The 22332-nt window shown below is 44.7% G+C and overlaps 1 protein-coding gene across 1 annotated transcript in view; it reads left to right on the top strand.

The window, feature by feature from the left end:
- The window catches only part of SDK1 (sidekick cell adhesion molecule 1), a 936924-nt gene that overhangs the window by 202354 nt on the left and 712238 nt on the right, over positions 1 to 22332 (top strand). The window contains exons 2-3 of the mRNA XM_060260466.1: positions 2884 to 3043; positions 15140 to 15246. Coding sequence (XP_060116449.1) covers positions 2884 to 3043; positions 15140 to 15246 — 267 coding nt within the window. The remainder of the gene's footprint in view (positions 1 to 2883; positions 3044 to 15139; positions 15247 to 22332) is intronic.

Genomic DNA, 22332 nt, shown 5'->3' with positions numbered 1-22332 from the left:
AATCACTTCTTTTCAAAAAGCTAGCTGTTTGTAGTTCTTCTCTAGGAAGTCTTGGCACTTGTGATTATAGCAAAAAGCCTTGACTGGATCACCAAAAATTGGCTAGATCCTATCCCTTTGACTGTGTAAGGAATCACGTCTGGGTGTGGGATGAATAAATAATAGTGCTGTTTTTTTTTTCCTGGAAAAGTTGAGTCTTTATGTTTGAATCTATAATTCCCTCCCATAGAAATTTGTTAGCAACTTTGTGTAAGAATCCCAGTTGTACCGGGTCTTTATTTGACTGGCAGGTCTTCCCTTGGCCGTAGACAGAGGGGGATAAGGGCTGGGTACCACCCTAATCCATTTCCCCTCCCCTAGCTCTATTCTGAGCTGGGAGCCTGAGTTCTCCTTGCTTCCCTCAAGATTTTTGAAGGCCTTAGCTGGGTCTGGGGTATGCCCAGTGGCCTCTCCCTACCCAGAAGCCTTTCAGGGCTGTAGCTCAGCCTGGAGGAGACAAATAGCACCTCCTGAGCACCTTCTACCTCTAGACCTTCCTTTCCAAATAGAGTGGAGCTTCCCAACAGCTGATTCTCTGACAGCCAGCTGTCAGTGGTTCCTGGAGTCTTATGGGGCCAGCTATCATTGGAGGAGCCCTGTGGCGCAGAGTGGTAAAGCTGCAGTACTGCAGTCCTAAGCTCTGCTCACAACCTGAATTCGATCCCAGTGGAAGCTGGGTTCAGGTAGCCGGCTTGAGGTTGACTCAGCCTTCCATCCTTCCGAAGTCAGTAAAATGAGTACCCAGCTTGCTGGGGGGGGGGGAAAGTGTAGATGACTGGGTAAGGCAATGGCAAACCACCCCATAAAATGTCTGCCATGAAAACTTCGTGTTGCGACATCACCCCAGAGTCAAAAACGACTGGTGCTTGCACAGGGGACTACCTTGACCTTTTTACCATTGATCAGCTGGCTGGTGTGCAGCTCTTTGTAAGGTGCCTCAGTTACCCCACTGGGCCTGATGGCTGCTGGGCTTGACCCCGTGAGGGGTTGAGAAGGGGGGAGGCATGATGTCATCCCTCCCGCCTCCCAACGCTTTAATCCAGAGGTTGATGATAGATTCAAAACCATATCTGACCCTTGCCCGCTATTCAGTCTCTCTCATTCTGGAACTCAAAACTGATTTAAAAGAGGGGGAAAAAAGAAATGTAATTTTAAGACAGTCTGGTTAAAGACAGCGTTGAAAGGCACATTAATCTTGCTGTTCTGCAGGATGTTTTGTTCAAAGCTGCTCTTTTCCCTATCAAAATTCTTCATTTATCCTGAGACATGTCCTGCTGTGATAATCATTTCATCTGGGCTTACTTTCCTAACTTTCTAAAGAGAGTTTAATGAACTGGATTTAATTCCTGCAGATGCAGGAGGAGGAAGAACCGACTGCCAAAAAAATTGGACCGGAGGGTATATAAGAAACTACTGTATTTGAGATCAGAACTTCAAATAGAGTAAATTGTAAGATTTTGTTGAGCAGAATACAGAATAAAGAGGCTGCATTCTTGGAAGTTACATACTGCTTTGTTAGAAGACGCCGTCACTTCCCACAGCAAGAGTTCAAACAGCCTCATCCGTCGATGCACCAGTGCAGAGCAGAAGACTGTAGAACTTATTATTTTTAGTCCTGCAGCTGGATCTCATCAGATCTCAGAAGTTAAGTGGGGTTGGCCCTGGGTAGTACTTGGATGGGAGACCACCAAGGAAGTCCAGGGTGGCTATGTGAAGGCAAGCAATGGCAAACAGACTGTTTGTCTTTCCTCTGATCCGGATGACCCAGGATAGCCTGATCTCATCAGATCTCAGACGCTAAGCACGTTCGGCCCTGGTTAGTACTTGGATGAGAAACCCCCCAAGGAAGTTCAGGGTTGCTTCACAGAGGCAGGCAGTGGCAAATCTCTTCCGAATGTCTCTTGCCTTGAAAACCCTACAGCAGGGGTGGCCAATGGTAACTCTCCAGATGTTTTGCCTACAACTCCCATCAGCCCCGGACAGCATGGCCAATGGCTGGGGCTGATGGGAGTTGTAGGCAAAAACATCTGGAGAGCTACCATTGGCCACCCCTGCCCTACAGGGTTGCCATACGTAATCTGTGACTTGATGGCACTTTCCACTGCACCACAAGGTGGTTCCAAGGTCCCTGCAAGCCACAAGTTTATCCGTACAATGAACCTGGGTGGTTGATGATGCAGGCATCACAACCAATAGGCATTGGGATCGCATACTGTCTGTTATGCTCCCGATATGCAGAGACACCATTGCCTGTAAACAAACAAAAAAAGAACATATTTACCAAGTACTTCAAACAAGCCATCACTTTGGCAAATCTCAGTTTCAATACCCCTACTATTTAAGCTGTGATAATTGCTATTAACTAGAAATATACCTACTCTTCCAACCACCAAAGAGAACATTTTCATCAGTTTTTCTTAAAAAGAGCCCTAAAAAAGGATGGACACACACAAAAAAGAGGGCATGCATCTGGTTACCCTGGAGGACGATGCAGGGATTTCCATACACAAACAAAATAACCGATTTTTAGGGGTTCACGTTCAAGTGTACCTAAATGGTACTCATGCACACAGAATATGTATGCACACAAAATGCATTGTGTATCCCTAGGTTCTCACAAAACGGCAACTGTGACCATCAGGAATATGAAAGGGCTTGACTGAATGGCTTCAGCGAGTTGAAATTCAGATCTTACCAGCTTAAGCCCAATACTGTATTCCAGGTCTATCTTCATTATGGTCATCGCACTGCAAACATGTGCCAGTACTTAGGTGGTCTCCCTTGAAAAGCAAGAAAAGAGTTTTGTCGCTTTATTTTGACCTTATTTTTTCTCTCGTGTTGCAGATGACGTTGCGCCCTATTTCAAGACGGAGCCGGGCTTGCCCCAGATTCATCTCGAGGGAAATCGTCTCGTGCTCACGTGCCTGGCAGAAGGAAGCTGGCCTTTGGAATTTAAGTGGCTGCATAACGACACGGAAACCACCGCCTTCTCCAGCGAATACAAGTAAACGGCTCTTTTTGATTTTGATTTTTCAGTACTTCACGGACAGAAGATCCTCAGTTTTGAGGCACGTTATTGTTACATCGCAAATAACACAGCAGGGAAACAATACTACCGTAGTTAAGCTGGGATCCAACAGTGCTTTGAGTGCAAGCATTGCTGCTGAAAGCAAAATGGTGTGGGTCTCTGAATTCTGTGGGTTTTCCCCACAACTGCAACTTCAAGTATGACTTCCTGATTCTCAAGGTTGGCTCTTCAGAGCACGCAGGGAGCTGCAGTGGGAAGGAAGAAGCAGGCCCATTGAGGGCAGTATTCAGAATCTCCAGCTGCTTTTGCTCTTTACGCACTATGCCCTTATCCTTTTATCAGTGCTATTTATATAATATAATAGTTTTACATAAAAGTTACTAACAAGAAATTCCATAGAGGAGGCTGGAAGCAATAAGATTTTCTGAATTAATAAGCAGCATTTTCTTTAGCAATGAATTCTTAGATTAAGAATATTTTCTTTTCATGAGAAGATTTTTAAAGGTCATCTTTCCCCAGTGAAGGTCTACTTTTTTAAAAAAAATTGGGCTCAATTCTCCTCTTGAATTCACACCTTGACATGGTGAGAGGGTATGAGTATGTCAGAGAAGCTGAGAGTTTTGACTTTGTCTGAGCAGAAGCACACAAAGCAGAATGAACAAAGTTGCGATATCAGACTAGTATCCTGGCCCCACTAGTGGGCCTCCTGATGGCACCTGGTTTCTTTGGCCACTGTTGACAAAGTGTTGGACTGGATGGGCTATTGGCCTGATCCAAGATGGCTTCTCTTATGTTCTTAACATGCATCCACCCACTTCCAGAATCAACATTTACATCAGCAGGGGTGAAATTCTAGCAGGAGTTCCTTTGCATATTAGGCCACACCCCTCTAATGTAGCCAATCCTCCAAGAGCTTACAAAAAAGAGCCTTGTAAGCTCTTGGAGGATTGGCTACATCAGGGGTGTGTGGCCTAATATGCAAAGGAACTTCTGCTAGAATTCCACCCCTGGACATCATCTGAAGGGAATTCTGGTTCCATGGGTGTTGGGGGCAGAGGGATTCTTGAAGGGTAGCTACTAGGCGGCAGCAGTGGTGGAGGGTGACCTTTCAGAGACAATGGCAGTGACACCTCACCTATCCTGGTTAGAAGACATAGAAGAAGACAATGGTAAAGTACTTATGATTATCTCATAGCTTTTGGAGGATTGGCTACATTGGGGTGTGTGTGTGTGTGCAAAGGTGTTCCTGCTACAACCCCCCCCCCCGAAAAACCCTGAATAGTGCTATTCCTAATGACACAATCAGATTAAAGCTGAAAAGACATTTGGTTGCTTAGGTTAATAGATGCATAGAGAAAGTTCATCAAATTAAGCAGATTTCCTTGCTTTTAGCGGCAGTGAAAATAACTCTTGCCCGTAAGTGGAAAGAGGACAGAGTACCTTCACTTTCAGCGTGCTGAAATAAGTTATGGGAAATGTTTGCGCTAAGTAAATGTACTAGACACATCTTTGATGCCCACTCAGGAAAAATGTGTTGCATTGCGGCATCCAGTGGTAGAATATCTAACTTCGAATGACGTAATTCCAGATAATAAGTTGTATAGTGAACTTTTATTCTTTTAATCTGATATTTTGAATTGTTGGCAAACGATCATGCTATATGAATGCTTTCCTCCTTTGTAAATAAATTATATAAAGGGGGGGGGGAGAGAGAAAGTCCAGAGCTGTATGACATATATAATAGGGACATGGAATGTGAGAAGTGTGGATCAAGATTGAATCAAAATCATAACACAAGAAACGGACTGGTTAAACATTGTAATCTTGGGTGTGAGTGAACTAAAGTGGACTGGATTAGGACATTTTCAGTCAGAAAATTGCAAAGTGTTTTACTCTGGAAATGACAAACTGAGAAGAAACGACAAGACATAGTGAGGCCAGATATAGCGCAAGCAATCAGGAGCGATAATGCAAAGTCTGAGCGAGTAATATCAATCAGACTCTATGGAAAGCCTAGCAACATAGCACTGTATGTCCCAACTACAAATGCTGAAGAGGAAGGAATGGAAAGCTTTTATGCATTGGTCCAGGAAGAAATTGGCCGTACATTGGGTACTAGAACATAGAAGAGGTTTTCAGAAGAAGATCAGCTTATGTTTTATAGTTACAGTGAAACTTTCAACTATGTGGATCATGAAAAATTATGGATGGTTTTAAAAGAAATGAATGTGCCATGACATCTTATTGCTTTGTATGCTACACAACTTGTATGATACAGAAGTTGCTACTGTGAGGACAGAATATGGGGGATTAGAACGGCAAAGGTGTGAGACAAGGATGTTTATTATCTCCCTAAACGGAACATACCATAAGGAAAACTGGATTAAAGTTCAGATGAGGCTGGAGGGAAGATAGGCAGAAGGAACATTAGCCATTTGAGAGATGCAGATTATTTCACATTAATAATAATAATAATATATTTTATTTATATCCCGCCCTCCCCGGTGAATCAGGCTCAGGGCGGCTCACAACACATAAAACTTACAATGTACAATATAAAACATTTTCCAAAACAATATATGTAATTTACTAATTAAAACCATTATAGTTAAAAACATAACATTACAATAAGAATTAACATTTTCAGTGCTATACTCTAGACGTTCTCCTCGGTAGTTTACGATGGCCGAATATAGTGGATCGATCCACATTTAAGTGGAGGCCGTTTGAAAAAGGTTGGTCTTGCAGAAAAGCAATGACAGAAAACAGCAGTGACTTGAAACAACTACTGATGAAAGTTAAAGGAGAAAGCGACGGAGCAGAATCACAGCTGAACACCCGGAAGACAACAATAATGACCACTGAGGAGTTACAGGATTTTAAATTGGACAATTAAGAGATTGTTAAGGATTATCTATTTATTGGCTCAATCGTCAACAAAAAGGGAGACTGCAACCAAGGTATAATATAGTGGGTTCAAAGCATCAAGGAGAGGAGAGAACAGCGATAACAGCTCTTTATTAGGGGCAGCACGGTAGATGGCTGCTCCTACAAGCCTGAGATTGGACCAACGGGGCCAAACCTATATATCAGGGGTGGCCAACGGTAGCTCTCCGGCTGTTTTTTCCCTACAACTCCCATTACCTCAGCCAGCATGGCCAATGGCTGGGGCTGATGGGAGTTGTAGGCAAAAAACAGCTGGAGAGCTACCGTTGGCCACCTCTGCTATATACTACTACAAGGTCTCGTGCAAGCATGTTATTGGGTCATTCAAACAGGCAGGGGGCTTGTGATTGGTGTAGGGCAGCAGGTATTTGGATCCTACTGTCCATTGTTCCCAAGTCCCCAAGCTCTGCTCTCATGGTTCCAATGAGCCAGGCAGGAATACCTTAGCCATCTTATACTAAAACCACATACGTAACACAAGGTGTTGGAAGGAGATTGAGACCTGGACGGGCAGCCGTGAAGGATCTAGAAGAAACCCTTAAATTTAAGGCAGTATCACTGGTAGTAAAGGTAAATGTGCAAGCACCAAGTTGTTACCAAGCCATGGGGTGACATCACATCACGACGTTTTCTTGGCAGACTTTTTGCTATGGGGTGGTTTGCCATTGCCTTCCCTGGTCATCTACACTTTGTCCCCAGCAAGCTGGGTACCGCTGGTCAGGATGGGGAAAACCCGGGGAAATGTGGTTTGCATGTGTGAAAGAGCTTGTAGTCTCTTTAGGAGCTGTGGAAGCCTCTGAACCGAAGAAGGCAGGCACTCCCCTCCCCATCAGATGCAGAAAGAACAATCTAGTTCCTGCCTCCTAGGATGATGGGAAGAGGCAGAGGTGGAATTCTAGCAGGAGCTCCTTTGCATATTAGGCCACATACCCCTGAGGTAGCCAATCCTCCCAAGAGCTTACAAATCTCTCTTTTGTAAGATCTTGGAGGATTGGCTACATCAGGGGTGTGTGGTCTAATATGCAAAGGAGCTGCTTCTAGAATTCCACCCCTGGGAAGGGGAATACCCAAATGTGCTAGGATGTCCTCATGCTCAAACCAAAGGGATCCTTCATGGTAAATCCAATGTTCAGTTTGGTGCGTGAAATTATAAGTAATGTTTAGGGTGAGGATATCTACAGTGTGATTAATCACAAAAGAAAGCCAGTGTGTCATCTGGCGTTAAGAGAATTGTTGGTTTGATCAATGGTCAGTTGGAAGAAACTGATGGAAACCCTCTCTCGGCTTGGCTTCGCGAACGAAGATTTAAGTGATGGAAACCATTGGGCATTTAAAGGAATTAATGTATGGGGCAGACCCCACAGTTTTAAAAAGTTGCATATGATTATTTCAGTTTGAAGATCAGAACTCAGAATGTAACAGAATATAAATTCAGCATTTTGAAAAATATAATTTGCGTGCCACACAAAAACAGGAAGTCAGTTGTCTGTATTGCCACTATAGGGGTATGAAGGAAAAGGTCTGTATTTTTTGGCAAAGCAGAGCACACAAGTTTCTTGGGTCATAATGAAAGGCATATTTATTTAGTTTAAGGTTTGATTAACTCGTTTCTAGCCCTTGAAGCTTTTATCTTGGAACATGGAATGTGCTCGGAAAGCTAATCAAAATATACAATAAACTTTGAATAACTATGTTGCTATGAATATTTCAGGGTCTATTATTTATTTTTAATTGCTTGCCACAAACCAAGATGATCTCTGCATTTTTTTTATGTCAGACGCAGGGAATTACATTTAATCATTAGGATGAAATTATTACAGGGACAAAAGTATCTCTGCTTTTCTCACAAAACAACGTTGGGTGTGCTAAATTTGATAGTACTCTAATTTTTCTGGGCAAGCAGCGGGCTAAAATATTTGTGTTTTTTCTGTATTAAAAAAAACCAAACATGAAATCCTGTGTTTAAATCAGTTGGAATTTTGCCACTGGCTGTCATAGGCAGTAGTTTGCATTCTCGGTAAGTAACTTAATAATTGTACCCCTAGAATGAAGACACGGTGACTGGACTGCTCTGAAAGCCACAACTCCAGTCATATAAAACAACACAATAACCATAAGAACGTAAGAGAAGCCATGTTGGATCAGGCCAATGGCCCATCCAGTCCAACACTCTGTGTCACATAAGAACATAAGAGAAGCCATGTTGGATCAGGCCAATGGCCCCTCCAGTCCAACACTCTGTGTCACATAAGAACATAAGAGAAGCCATGTTGGATCAGGCCAATGGCCCCTCCAGTCCAACACTCTGTGTCACATAAGAACATAAGAGAAGCCATGTTGGATCAGGCCAATGGCCCATCCAGTCCAGCACTCTGAGTCACATAAGAACATAAGAGAAGCCATGTTGGGTCAGGCCAATGGCCCATCCAGTCCAACACTCTGTGTCACATAAGAACATAAGAGAAGCCATGTTGGATCAGGCTAATGGCCCATCCAGTCCAACGCTCTGTGTCACACAGTGCCCAAAACCCAGGAGCCATCAGGCGGTCCACTAGTGGTGCCTGCTGTTGCCTCCCTCCCCCCCCCCAGCACCATGGATACAAAGCATCACTGCCCCAGTCAGACTGTTCCATCTACACCTTGTGACTAATAGCCACTGATGAACCTCCATTCCATATGTTTATCCTGTCCTCTCTTGAAGCTGATATGCTTGCTGCTGCCATCACTTCCCATGGCAGTGAATTCCACATGTTAATTACTCTTAGGGTGAAGAGGTATCTTATTTTATCTGTTCTAACCTTGCTGCTCATGAATTCCATGGAGTGCCCACAAGTTTTTGTATTGTGTGAGAGAAAAGTACTTTTTTTGTAAACCTCTCTCATGTCACCCCTCAGTTGACATTTCTCCAAGCTAAAGAGCTCCAAGCGTTTTAACCTTCCTTCATAGGGAAAGTGTCCCAACCCTTTAATCATTCCAGTTGCCCTTTTCTGCATGCGTCTTTTTTGAGGTGCAATGACTATCACTGTGCATGATTTTGCAAATGAGGCTGCGCCATAGATTTAGTATTTTAGTAAACTTCCTTGACCTCTGTACAGGTTATTATGTAAAGTGAAACTTTAGAAATAATTCTCCCGTTGCTTACCTTGCATGGAGAGCTCCACCCAGGCTTTGAGCCTCGGATCAATACTCCTGGTCTTTCATCAGTACACCTTTGGCAGGGTGCACCGGGAAGGGGCTCATGATATTAACAGCATTTTCTCTGCTTCTGCTTAAGGATGTGCAGCGATCAGTCTAAGAGTCTGTGAGGCATTCTGGTGCCATGGTGTGCCTCCTTGGAGAGCCAGTTTGGTGTAGTGGTTAAGTGTGAGGACTCTTATCTGGGAGAGCCGGGTTTGATTCCCCACTCCTCCACTTGCACCTGCTGGAATGGCCTTGGGTCAGCCATAGCTCTGGCAGAGGTTGCCCTTAAAAGGGCAGCTGCTGTGAGAGCCCTCTCCAGCCCCACCCACCTCACAGGGTGTCTGTTGTGGGGGAGGACGGGGAAAGGAGATTGTGAGTCGCTCTGAGACTCTTCGGAGTGGAGGGCAGGATATAAATCCAATATCTTCTTCTTCTTCTTATCTCTGGTTCCTTTCATGGGGATACAGTTGCTTTCACATAGAGCAAGCATAGGGTGGGGGTGGAAAGTGCTGACAGTGATCCCATAGGCTTTTCAAGTGATGTTCAGACTTGGTTTGCCATTGCCGGCCTCGGCATGCTGACCCTGAACTTCCTTGGTGGTCTCCCATCCAAGCGCATACTGACCCTGCTTAGCTTCCCACATCTGACAAGATTGGACTACCCTGGACTATCTGTGTAGCAAGGAATGATTATAGAATTTCTGCTTGCATAAGATAAGGACTGTTGCCAGGGCTTTTTTCTTCTGCTGGAGTCCACAAGAGCGGCACTCTGCCTGGGCTGGCCAGGACTCCGGCTGGTCTGACCTGCCGTGTGGCATCCACGTGCTCCCAGGCCAGCCGGTATGGCCTACTGTGCAAATGATCTCCTGCTGGGCTTTTCTACAAAAAAAAACCCCACTGACTGTTGCACACGTGGAAATGTTTTCTATGGGGTCCCATTGCAAAGTATGCCACTTCATAGAAAACAGAGGTATCATCGATGTTGAGCGTATCACATTCAAGCAAGGGGATCAGCGTATCTAGGTTCCAAATCAGAGTGTAGTCTGCTGTTAATGGACAATGGTTTGAACTGGAACAAATGCTTCTAAATTCAAGAGTATTGTCATAATCCCAGGAGTTCCATGGTTTATGACACCCATGCAGGGCAAAACCTGTTATATTTTCTGTCCAAATTCCAGACTTCAGGTATAGAATATGCCCTGGCATTGAAGGGAATACTGTGGTCTCTTCTTAAATTCTGGGGCATGGCTTGATTTTTCAGGATTCTTTTCTTCTTTCTGTTTTGTTAGAAATTCAATAAGCATCCCAACTTGGAGGTTTTAATATGGTCCAAGTTTTGATTTTGGATGCCTTAACAGCCCTGTTGAAACCAAATTGATCATTTGTGTTCCAATCCCCCCCTAAAAAAAGAAAGAAAAAAGAAACACAGTTCCTTGGTTTTCATTGATAACTTTGAGACAGTGATGTATTATCCATCATCTTACTTTCTTAAGGAGCCGGTGTCTTCCAAGCTGTTCCACTCCAAACAAATTGTCCATTTTCCTAAATTACTTGCTCAGATCTGCAAACCACCCCCTCCCCTTTAAGTGCCCTTCTGGCATCCAGACAATGAAAATGCCTTTTTTCCTCTTCTGCCTGCAAAATGATTCCACTATCACTGGGAAAGCAAAACTATTGGGGCGGGGGGAGATAACCTAGTATTTATGTTCCTTGCAAAGCTTTCCAGGAGATGTTGCAAAACATTGTGCTTTGTTGTCTCTAGCTGTGAGATCTTTTCAGCCAGATTGTTCTCTGAGGCTGAAGTGCCTCAGGGTTGGTGGTTGTACTATGGCAGGGGTGGCCAACTTGCTTAATGTAAGAGCCACATACAATAAACATCAGATGTTTGAGAGCCACAAGACGTGAACGTCAGATGTTTGAGAGCCTCAAAACAGGAAGGAAGGAAGGGAAATAGAAAAAAAGATAAATACATAAATAGATGGGGGGGAGAGAGATGTGGAAAGAAAACAACTTTAACTTTAAATGCATTCTCCAAGCCACCAACTGCCGTGGCTTGGAGAAGTCATTTAAAGAGAGAAATGCCTTCTCCACGCTGGCTGATGGGGGCAATGGAGGCTTTGAGAGCTGCATAATACGTGTGAAAGAGCCGCATGTGGCTCCTGAGCTGCAATTTGGCCACCCCCGTACTATAGCAACCATTTACAGCTGGATTGTCTTCTGTATACTAGGAAGAGTCCAGGTGCAAGGATGGATGCCATCCTCCAGGTGGGACCTGAGGAATTATAGCTCACTGAGGAATTATAGCTCATCTCCACACTGCAGAAATTAGTTCCCTGGGAGAAAATGGATGCTTTGGAGGGTGGACTGTAAGACAATATACCTCACTGAGGTCCCTGTCCTCCCCAGGCTCCATTCCCAAAGCTCCAGGATTTTCTCAGTCTGGAGTTGACAACTCTACCTCCGCATCCCTTGCCAGTGATCAGGGGAGACTCAGCAACCCTAGGTGCGGGTGACAGCTGTGGTAAACCAGTAGCACAATACATATGAACATATGAAGCTGCCTTATACTGAATCAGACCCTCGGTCCATCAAAGTCAGTATTGTCTTCTCAGACTGGCAGCGGCTCTCCAGGGTCTCAAGCTGAGGATTTTCACACCTACTTGCCTGGACCCTTTTTGGAGATGCCGGGGATTGAACCTGGGACCTTCTGCTTACCAAGCAGATGCTCTACCACTGAGCCACCGTCCCTCCCCAAGTTGTATGCAAGCAACCTAACATCAAAAACTACTATCGGCTTGTTATAGCTAAGCAGGGCCCATATGTCTGAACCGGAAGCTGAGAGGCTGGCCTTCCCCACTGAGGTCTCACAGCACAAAACTGAGTTCATTATCCCATTTGCTGATAAAAATTAAACACGTACAGCTTTTCCTTCTGCTTCAATTGAAATTAAAGATTTAATCCGGCAGCATTCTGTTGGCTTTCTTTCTCTTGAAAGATCCAATGATTATGTTATGAAATTCTTTCAAAGGTGACTACAGGGAATGTGTAATCTGATTTTATTTTTTTTTCCTCCCAAAGCTGATTTCCAAGATTAGTCAGATGTTTTATTCACTTTAAAGATGCTTCTGTCAGCTAATTTAACCAATCAGAAGAAAGGTAACAAAGGAGATAGGACAATTAGCAGGCAAAGTGATGCTAAAAGTGTGATGAACGTACAGGGGGTGATGACCAAACTGAGGTTCAAGAGGCTTACGTGGTTTGTGGGGGTTTCTTAGTCGTTTAAGAGAGAGTTCATATTTACAAATTATCCTGTCAAGTCTGTGTGTATGCAAGACCTAACATTTTTCTTCCATTCCATGCTGCTGTATAGTGTTCAGATGTGTATAGGTTTTTTTTTGCAAACCAAGGTTATGCAAATATTCGTAGTCTTCTAGAGAATAAATGACACAGTTCACATTCATTGCTGCTCTGAATTTGCTGGGACATTTGCTGGGACAACAAAGCATCTACATGTGTTTTCCTTGCACTCCACCCACGCTGCCAGAGGGACTTAAAAAAAAGGAAAATAATATTCTTAAACCGCTGGTGACATCGGGGGGGAGGAGGAATCTGAAGGGGGGCGGGGAAGCAAAATGGTACTGAAGTGGTTGTGGTGTGGAAAAATGTGCATCTTTCCATCCCGCACAGCTTGCAAACATTCTTTAAGTACATATAACAACATCAGAAGAGCCCTGCAGGATCAGTCCAATGGTCCATCTAGCCTCCTGTCTCACATAGTGGTCAATCAGTTCCCTTGGGTGGTCAACAACAAGGCATAGAAGTAGAGGGCTTTCCCCTCATGTTGCCTCCTGGCTCTTGGATTCAAAGGCTTAGTGGCTCTGATTGTAGAAGAAGAAGAAGAAGAAGAAGAAGAAGAAGAAGAAGAAGAAGAAGAAGAAGAAGAAGAAGAAGAAGAAGAAGAAGAAGAAGAAGAAGAAGAAGAAGAAGAAGAAGAAGAAGAAGAAGAAGAAGAAGAAGAAGAAGAAGAAGAAGAAGAAGAAGAAGAAGATGATGATGATGATGATGATGATGATGATGATGATGATGATGATGATGATGATGATATTGGATTTATATCCCACCCTCCACTCCGAAGAGTCTCAGAGCGGCTCACAATCTCCTTTACCTTCCTCCCCCACAACAGACACCCTGTGAGGTGGGTGGGGCTGGAGAGGGCTCTCACAGCAGCTGCCCTTTCAAGGACAACCTCTGCCAGAGCTATGGCTGACCCAAGGCCATGCCAGCAGGTGCAAGTGGAGGAGTGGGGAATCAAACCCTGTTCTCCCAGATAAGAGTCCGCACACTTCACCACTACACCAAACTAGCTCTCAGTCCCCTCAGTCACCATGGCTAGTAGCCACTGGTAGACTTATCCCCGATGGATTTTATCTAATCCCCTTTTAAAATTCTTTATTCCTGTGGCCATCACTACATCCTCTTACAGCAATTCCCACATTTTAATCACTCTCTGTGTAAAGTAGTATTTCCTTTTGTTCTCCTGAACTTACTGCCCATCAGCTTCATTGGATGACCTCCAGTTCTAGTATTTTGGGAGAGAGGGGAAAAGTTCCCTTTGACAACTCTCTCCATCCCATGCACAATTTTATAAACTTTTATTCCCTAAAATAAATAAAAAATATAGCACTGCAGTTCGCTTGAATACAGTCTTCATTCCCTTGACCTCCAGCAGCTGGCTGCACTTCCTCCTAAATGAAAGTGGACACACCCACACACACTCACCAAGCAGCCAAAATAAATGCAGTTTGCAAGCGCTCACTTTTGTGATCTTATTGGGACAATTTACTCATGGGAGCTGCTGAATGTAACTATCAATGTATTTCCACCAACTTCTTCAGATTAGCACAGGAAACAAAAGGTTCTCGTTTAATCTTTACTATGCAAACGACTTCTGAAAGGAATGTAAAACAAACGGAGGGACTGGGTTCCTTTCCTTTCTCACAGCTTCACAGACTCACCAGGAACAGCCATGTGGCTCTGCTGGCTCACCCCACCCCCATTCAGCCTTGCTCCTTTAAGATTTAAAGGGACACACACCTTCCAAGCTTCTTCTAAGCCTTCTGAGGGGGAAAGGCAGATTGTGGCTGTTGGGGTGGGGTTTCCTCCTGCCAGCCAAGTGGCTGGTGACAAGGAGGAGCCTGTAAAACTGGGGGATCTCTCGCTGGGACCTGAGCTGTGGAGCTCCCTCTAAGCTGTGGAGTCTTGTGAGCAATAATTCTGCTTTGTGGGGTACCACTTTGTGGGATATTTGTGCATGAATTAGTTTGCTCTGGGGCCATTTTTCCTGAGCTAAGCCAAAAATGTGTGAGCCGGAGGCTAAAAAACTTTGAGCTAGCTCACACTAATTCAGCTTAGAGGGAACACTGGACCTGAGGACTGGCATGCCTACATTATACACAGTCATAATGTAGCTGAGTATAAAGTCATTTATCCACTGATAGGAGTCAGTATGAAAAGTAAAAAAATGATAGTAAATACCAGCATACTTTGGAGCGGCTGAGATATAACCTTACAAAGTTTGCAACTTTTTTTAAAAGACTGGTTCTAGAATAAGAACTTCTTTATGTCAGTGGTATTCCCTCTGCGACTCACAGAGAGCCACATTTGCCATTACCGTCAACTAAAAGAGCTGTGCTTACTTCCATTGTTGGCCTGAGGTCCACAGCTTCCTTGCTGCTCTACTAGCGGCTGTTTCAAAGTTCTGCCGGCCAGAAGACGCAATGGACAAGAGCTTTGCCACTTCCCTGAAATATGGGGCAGGTGCCACACTGGGGAACAGTGCTCAGTAGAGCCACAAGTGGCATGCCAAAGGGGCCCATGTGGTGCCCAAACCACTCAGTGAGTGACAATGGTTTGTAATTACAACTGTGTCTCTTTGTGTCTCTTGCAGGTACGCCATCCCATCCTTGCAAAGATCCGATGCTGGCTTTTATCAGTGTGTGGTGAGGAACAGAATGGGGGCACTCTTGCAACGAAAATCCGAAGTCCAAGTGGCATGTACGTGGGCATGGCATTTATTCTGAAATTCCCTTACAAAATGTCCTGATTTTTTCCCCTACAGGTGACCACATTATAGCTGTTAGTTTTGCCCACTGCTGCAAGTCTGCTCTGCTCTCTAAAAGGGAAGAGGTTACACCAGTTTGGGGTCCCGCTTCATCCCTTGCAAACAGGAGATGACTGGTCCTACTTGGTAGCCATTCGTTTCTGTAATATAGTGGGTTCGAAGCATTGTTGAGATGTATCAGTGATAAACAGCTCTTTATTAGTTACAGCATGGTGGAGGGGCTGCTCTGCTGCCGAACTGGGCCAGTGTGGCCAACTATATACAACACTGCGTTCCCGCGCAAGCACATTATTGGATAGTTCAAACCAATAGGGGGCTGTGATTGGTGCAGGGCAGCAGGGATTTGCATCCTACTGCCCATTGTTCCCAAGTTCCCAAGCTCTGTTCCTCTGGCTCTGTGAGCCTGGCAGGAACGCCCGCTGCAGTCTTCCATTAGGTCCAGTATACAGCAGTTTCATTCATTCTAAAAAAAAAGCTAGAAAAATGGGCAATGCAGGCATTTGATTTTACTCTGCAACCTCGCAGGCTTCTCAGGCTGACAGTGACAGACTAGACCGTCAAGGAGCTGAAATGAGCCCGTTAGTGTGGGGAGGCTGAGAAGCTTCCAAATATGCACATACAAAAGGGCTAAAGCAGCTGTCAGCTTTTCAGACCGGCACACTCATACCTGAAAATGAATGGGTTGGTTGGCAGCCAAACATTTTGCGATCCAAAGTCAAAGACTGAGCAAGCCAACTCCTGCAGAGTTTACATCTTCAAACTGGAGGAACCGTCAAACACAGCCTCTGATGTGATAATTGACTTTCATGTTGGATGTTATGTGTGGATTCTTCCCCTGTCCCCAATTATAAAAGCCAGGTTACCTGATTAGAGTGGTTAAAATAGGACTGAGTTTCCAGTCTGCCATTTTCCGATAGTTATATAGTCAAGGAAACATCACTGGCACCATTTCTTAAAACTTTTTTTTTTTTAAAATTAGTCCGATTCCTCACTAGCAGTTGATCCACCCCAGGCTTCTGATTTTACTGGCTCAAGCGGTCAGTTCCCCACCAGTTGCTGCGTGGGTGCATTTTGATCTGCAGCTCCCTCCAGCTTCCCTCGTGGCTTCCTGTCTTTTGGAGATCTGGAAGCTGTGAGGAAAATTGGAGGGAGCCATGGATCAAAGTGTGTCCACACTGCAACTGGTGGGGCATTGATCGCTTGAGCTGGGGAAAGGAGAAGCCCGGGGGTGGAGCCACTTCCAGCGAGGAATCAGTCCCTGATTCTGTCTTGATGATGAATATTATAAAACATGAGCATCTCTGTGTTGTGAGTTCTATTGTTTCTAAATATGCCTTCATAGATAAGAACATAAGAAGCCGTGTTGTATCAGGCCAATGGCCCATCCAGTCCAACACTCTGTGTCACACAAGAACACAAGAGAAGCCATGTTGGATCAGGCCAATGGCCCATCCAGTCCAACACTCTGTGTCACATAAGAACATAAGAGAAGCCATGTTGGATCAGGCCAATGGCCCATCCAGTCCAACACTCTGTGTCATACAGTGGCCAAAAAACAAAACAAAAACCCAGGTGCCATCAGAAGGTCCATCAGTGGGGCTGGGACACTTGAAGCCCTCCCACTGTGCCTCCCTCCAAGCACCAAGAATACAGAGCATCACTGCCTCAGACAGAGAGTTCCAACAATATGTGTGGCTAATAGCCATTGACAGACCTCTGCTCCATATGTTTATCCAATCCCCTCTTGAAGCTGTCTATGCTTGCAGCTGCTACGACGTCCTTTGGCAGTGAATTCTATGTGTTAATCACCCTTTGGGTGAAGAAGTACTTCCTTTTATCAGTTCTAACTTGACTGCTCAGCAATTTCATAGAATGTCCATGAGTTCTCATATTGTGAGAAAGGGAGAAAAGTACTACTTTCTCTAACTTTTCTATCCCATAGGTAAAGGTTCCAAGTAGCCATATTAGCCCAGAACCAAAATCTGCACAATACCTCTTATAAAGATCAACCTAAACTACAAAAATAGTGTTCAGACTTCCAAGTTTTCCAGAACTTTTTATGAGTTCTGGATGTTTAAAAAGGAGGGCAAGAGAGATTTTTTTTAAAAAATGCAGTCAGTGTGGGGCTGTAGTTGATTTTTCTTTATTCTTCCCAGAAATCGAAGGACCCCTGAAACGATCTGCATCCAGGTACTTGATATGTTCTTGGATTCAGTAACAAAGAGCAGTCAAGAAGGCTTAAGATCATAGACTGAAACAGAGGTGGAATTCTAGCAGGAGCTCCTTTGCATATTAAGCCACACACCCCTGATATAGCCAATTCTCCAAGAGCTTACAGAAAAGAGCCTTGTAAGCTCTTGGAAGATTGGCTACATCAGGGGTGTTTGGCCTAATATGCAAAGGAGCCCCTGCTAGAATTCCAAGCTCTTGGAGGATTGGCTACATCAGGGGTGTTTGGCCTAATATGCAAAGGAGCCCCTGCCAGAATTCCAAGCTCTTGGAGGGTTGGCTACATCAGGGGTGTGTGGCCTAATACGCAAAGGAGCCCCTGCTAGAATTCCAAGCTCTTGGAGGCTTGGCTACATCAGGGGTGTGTGGCCTAATATGCAAAGGAGCCCCTGCTAGAATTCCAAGCTCTTGGAGGATTGGCTCCATCAGGGGTGTGTGGCCTAATATGCAAAGGAGCCCCTGCTAGAATTCCAAGCTCTTGGAGGATTGGCTACATCAGGGGTGTGTGGCCTAATATGCAAAGGAGCCCCTGCTAGAATTCCAAGCTCTTGGAGGATTGGCTACATCAGGGGTGTGTGGCCTAATATGCAAAGGAGCCCCTGCTAGAATGCCAAGCTCTTGGAGGATTGGCTACATCAGGGGTGTGTGGCCTAATATGCAAAGGAGCTCCCTTTAGAATTCCACCCCTGGACTGAAATATCTTTTGCTTTTGTTAAACTATCCACCTGATCCAGAATTCTTGAAGTCTCAAAAGTCTGCCCATTTTTATGGAGGAAGGCTTGAGAGACACTCCCCCAAGCGCTCAGGCCCTAGCAGTCAAGTCCTGAGGCACTGGCAGGAAGTTCTTCCCCGCCTCTTCCGCATTATCTGCCTCTAGAAAAAGAAAGGAGAACTCTCACGAGTAAGATGGAGGTTTCTGTATTTGTTTATACCCCACACGTCTCAGTCTGAGACTTTGATTATTGTGCCTCGGGGCACTTAACTTGGAAGGTCAGCGGCAGTGACTGTCATTTGATAAATGGCAGGAAGATGAAGTCAGTGAATGGAATTCTTTATTAGACATGAGCATTTACAAGGAAGTGATTAAATGGAGGAGAGATGTATCATAACAGCAAAAATGTGCTGAACTTATTTTTTCCTGCAGCTTAACATTAGCATCAAGAATAATAGCGTAATGGCATGCAAAATGACCAAGCTGCCATTAACTCCCGCAGTTCACCACTTCTTGCACGTCAGTTCTGAAGTTATTATGAAGCTCATCCAGGGGAGAAAGTTGACTAACCTTTGGTTTACTTCTAGGATTCCCAGAGCCCCTGGTGGAGGTGAGGGTCCCCCACTGCCAGAACCCACCACCAATCAGCTGCCCAGCAGGGGAGAACTTACTCTGAAAAAGAGCGAGATCCGTCTGATATGCAGCGACGTGCCTACATCATCTTCCATGTGATCCAGAAGTGACATCATCACATCCAAGTTGTCAAGGTGACATTCTGCTGTTTGGGCAAAAACTCTTTGATGAAAGCCACATTTATCATAGAGTTTTTGCCCAAATACCAGAGCACCACCCTGATGTCCAGGAGGCGATGACATTCCTTCTGGGTCACATGGTCAGTGGCATAGACACATTGCTGCATGTCAGCCACCCCTCCCTGCTGCTCTCAGTAAGGACCTACAACATTATTATATTATAACTCAGTAGGGACCTGGTAACCCTAGTTTACCAACAGCAAACAAGGCTAGTGCAGGGGTGTGGTAGGGGTGTCTTAAAAGTTTAAGGTACAAAAATCTCGACGCGAAAAAGAAGAAGATGATGATGATACTGGATTTATATTCTGTGGTGGAATTCTAGCAGGAGCTCCTTTGCATATTAGGCTACACATCCCTGATGTAGCCAATCGTCCAAGAGCTAATAAAAAAGAGCCTTGTAAACTCTTGGAGGATTGGCTACATCAGGGTTGTGTGGCCTAATATGCAAAGGAACTCCCTCTGGAATTCCACCGCTGGACTGAAACATCTTTTGCTTTTCATCACATAGTCTCAGAGCAGCTCAAACTCTCCTTGGTCTTCTCCCCCCACAACAGACACCCTGTGAGGTGGGTGGGGCTGAGAGGGCTCTCACAGCAGCTGCATTTTCAAGGACAACCTCTGCCAGAGCTATGGCTGACCCAAGGCCATTTCAGCAGCTGCAAGTGGAGGAGTGGGGAATCAAGCCTGGTTCTCCCAGATAAGAGAGCTGTGGCTGACCCAGGGCTTTTCCAGCAGGTGCAAGTGGAGGAGTGGGGAATCAAACCTGGTTCTCCCTGATAAGAGTCCGCACACTTCACCACTACACCAAACGGGGTCCATGCTGCTCCTCTGCCTCCTCTCCAATTTGCAATACAAGTTCCCTCCAGGTTTACAGGCCAGTCCTCAGCAGAGGTTCACCCTTCTAAATCCATTGTATGTAGAGGCTCAATCTTTCTAGGACTCCATGGTTTATCCCAGTTAAGCATTCCATCATTAAAGTCACGGTCAAACTCGACATTATGGCATACAGAGGTCTGACCCATGGACATGAATGCCATTTTGGAAAAGAATTCAGCCATTTTTTAAAAAATGCGATGGGTGGGACAGGGTTGTCAGCTCTGGGTGGGGAAATACCTGCATATTTTGGGATGGAGCCTGGGGAGGGTGGGGATTGGGGTAGCCAGGAACTTCAGTGGGGAACAGTGCCATAGAGTCCACTCTCCAAAGCAGCCATTTCATCTAGGGGAACTGATTTCTGTTGTCTGGAGATAAATTGTAATAGCAGTAGGTGGCCAGGCCCCACTTGGAGTTTGGCAACCTTGTGGGGGGCAATCTTGATTGAGTCCATGGCACAGCAGAACAAGGCAATCTTGTCTTCCCACCTATTTTCAGTGCTGAAACAGTCATGGGGAGGAGCTGGTCTGGCATTTGAAAAGGCACGTGGAGAGGAGGAGAAACGAGATTTCCTAGTCCTACCATGTTACAGGGCTAACCGGATCGGGTTCTCACAGCATTTTTAAATGGCCAGATGATTCTTTTCTTAAATGGCATTGGCACCCATTGGGTTTCCTCACAATCAGGTCTTACAACCAACCTCAAAATCTGCTCCCGTATCTCTTGATTATGCACATAAGGCATAATAAATAAAAATAGATGCCAGTGTTGGTACTTAACTATTTTTAGATCAGGCAAAAAGGGACCCAAGATTCCTCGCCTAACCACCATTTTATATTCCATAAGTAAAGCACTATATGTTTACAACATAACAGCTTCCTAAATGAAATAACTCATTTAATGTGGATGTTAGCATCCACACGGTATGTGCGTTCAATTTACAATGAATTATACGTGAAATATAGTTCCATAAAATGTAGCATACCCGGAAAAGGCGCCAAAAATTAATTCTCAGGTAACGTCTATGCTTCAGAACTATATTCAGCTAAAAAAAATAATTAACTGAGTTGTAAATTAATGCAAACAGGGGTATGCAAGTATTGCTGAACAATTCTTAATTAGAAATCGTCTGAATTATGAAAGCTGAATTGCTCGTGTAACAATGGGGTTAATTAGAACTGCTTGCATGGTTCAATAAGTCTTTTAAAGTGGGTAATCCGATTAAATAAAAATATGGAACTTCTGTGAAGTGTAAGTGTTAATTATATTAGAACCTGGAAAAATCTTTCCCATGATTTCAAAAACAAAACAGTACCCCTATTTCTGTGAGATCACTTTGCAATTCACTTATCACTGGCTGATAAGCTTGATGGCAGGACTGTCTGCTGGTTCCTATCTCCCTTGGCTCCATAAAATGTGAGAGGGAGGGCCACGAGAACCACATGTGCCCCCCCCCCCCCATGGCACTATCAACCTGGCTGAGTTTTAAAACAGTGGGGGCAGGACAGGCAGCTCCCTCTTCCCTGGGCTGAAAACTGACTAGAGTTGCCAGCCTCCAGGTGGGGCCTGGAGATCTCCCACTTTTACAACTGATCTCCAGCTGGCAGAGACAGGCTCCCCTGAAGAAAACGGCTGCTTGAAAGGGTTGACTCTGTGGCACTGGACCAGGCTAAGACCCCTCCCATCCCCAAACCCCACCATCTCCCGGACCCCCTCCCAAAATCTCCAGGTATTTTCCAACACAGACCTACAGAAGTGTGCCAATTTTGATAGAAGATCGTAAAGTGAACTCCTTGATTTCCTTTCAGCCGATGTCCCTTTTATCCATTGGAAATTTGACACAGGAATTTTATCGGTTTGTTTCTTTGAAAAATGGACTTTACTTCAAAATTCTTTCTGTCCTTGGATGAGAAGTTGTAAGGAAGCTCCAGGAGATTAAGTTGCTGCCCTTTCTAATTTTCAGAGGCCAGTAGGTTCAATGACCTTCCCATGATTTCACCCACAGCTGCATTTTCCAGCTTCCTTGCAACTCATTTCTGAGCCTAACACCCTTTTCTCTTGACCCATCACCATCATCATCTTCAGGATCTTTGTGCCTCTTCCTTGCTTGAATCTTTGTCTTAGTTTTATAGTATTGCTTAGCCATGCATTTTTTGCATAGTAAAATTTCAAAAGCTCATTTGCCATTTTAATTCCGTCAATTTTCAGTTGGGTGGGAGAGTTGATTGTCTACCCTGGGAAATGAGCATGCCATAGTGTGCTGACGGAGACACTTCTTCGGTGTCCTAGAGTCACTGGGCTTTGCCATATGCTTCGCTACGCATCCCCAAACCTGCACTCGTCAGCACTACCACAAGGTCTGTGATAGTCTTATTGTTTAATTACAGTGATGC

The sequence above is a fragment of the Heteronotia binoei genome, chromosome 20, assembly GCF_032191835.1.
Source record: "Heteronotia binoei isolate CCM8104 ecotype False Entrance Well chromosome 20, APGP_CSIRO_Hbin_v1, whole genome shotgun sequence".
Classification (NCBI taxonomy): Eukaryota; Metazoa; Chordata; class Lepidosauria; order Squamata; family Gekkonidae; genus Heteronotia; species Heteronotia binoei.
This window is presented reverse-complemented; position numbering and strand designations above follow the sequence as displayed.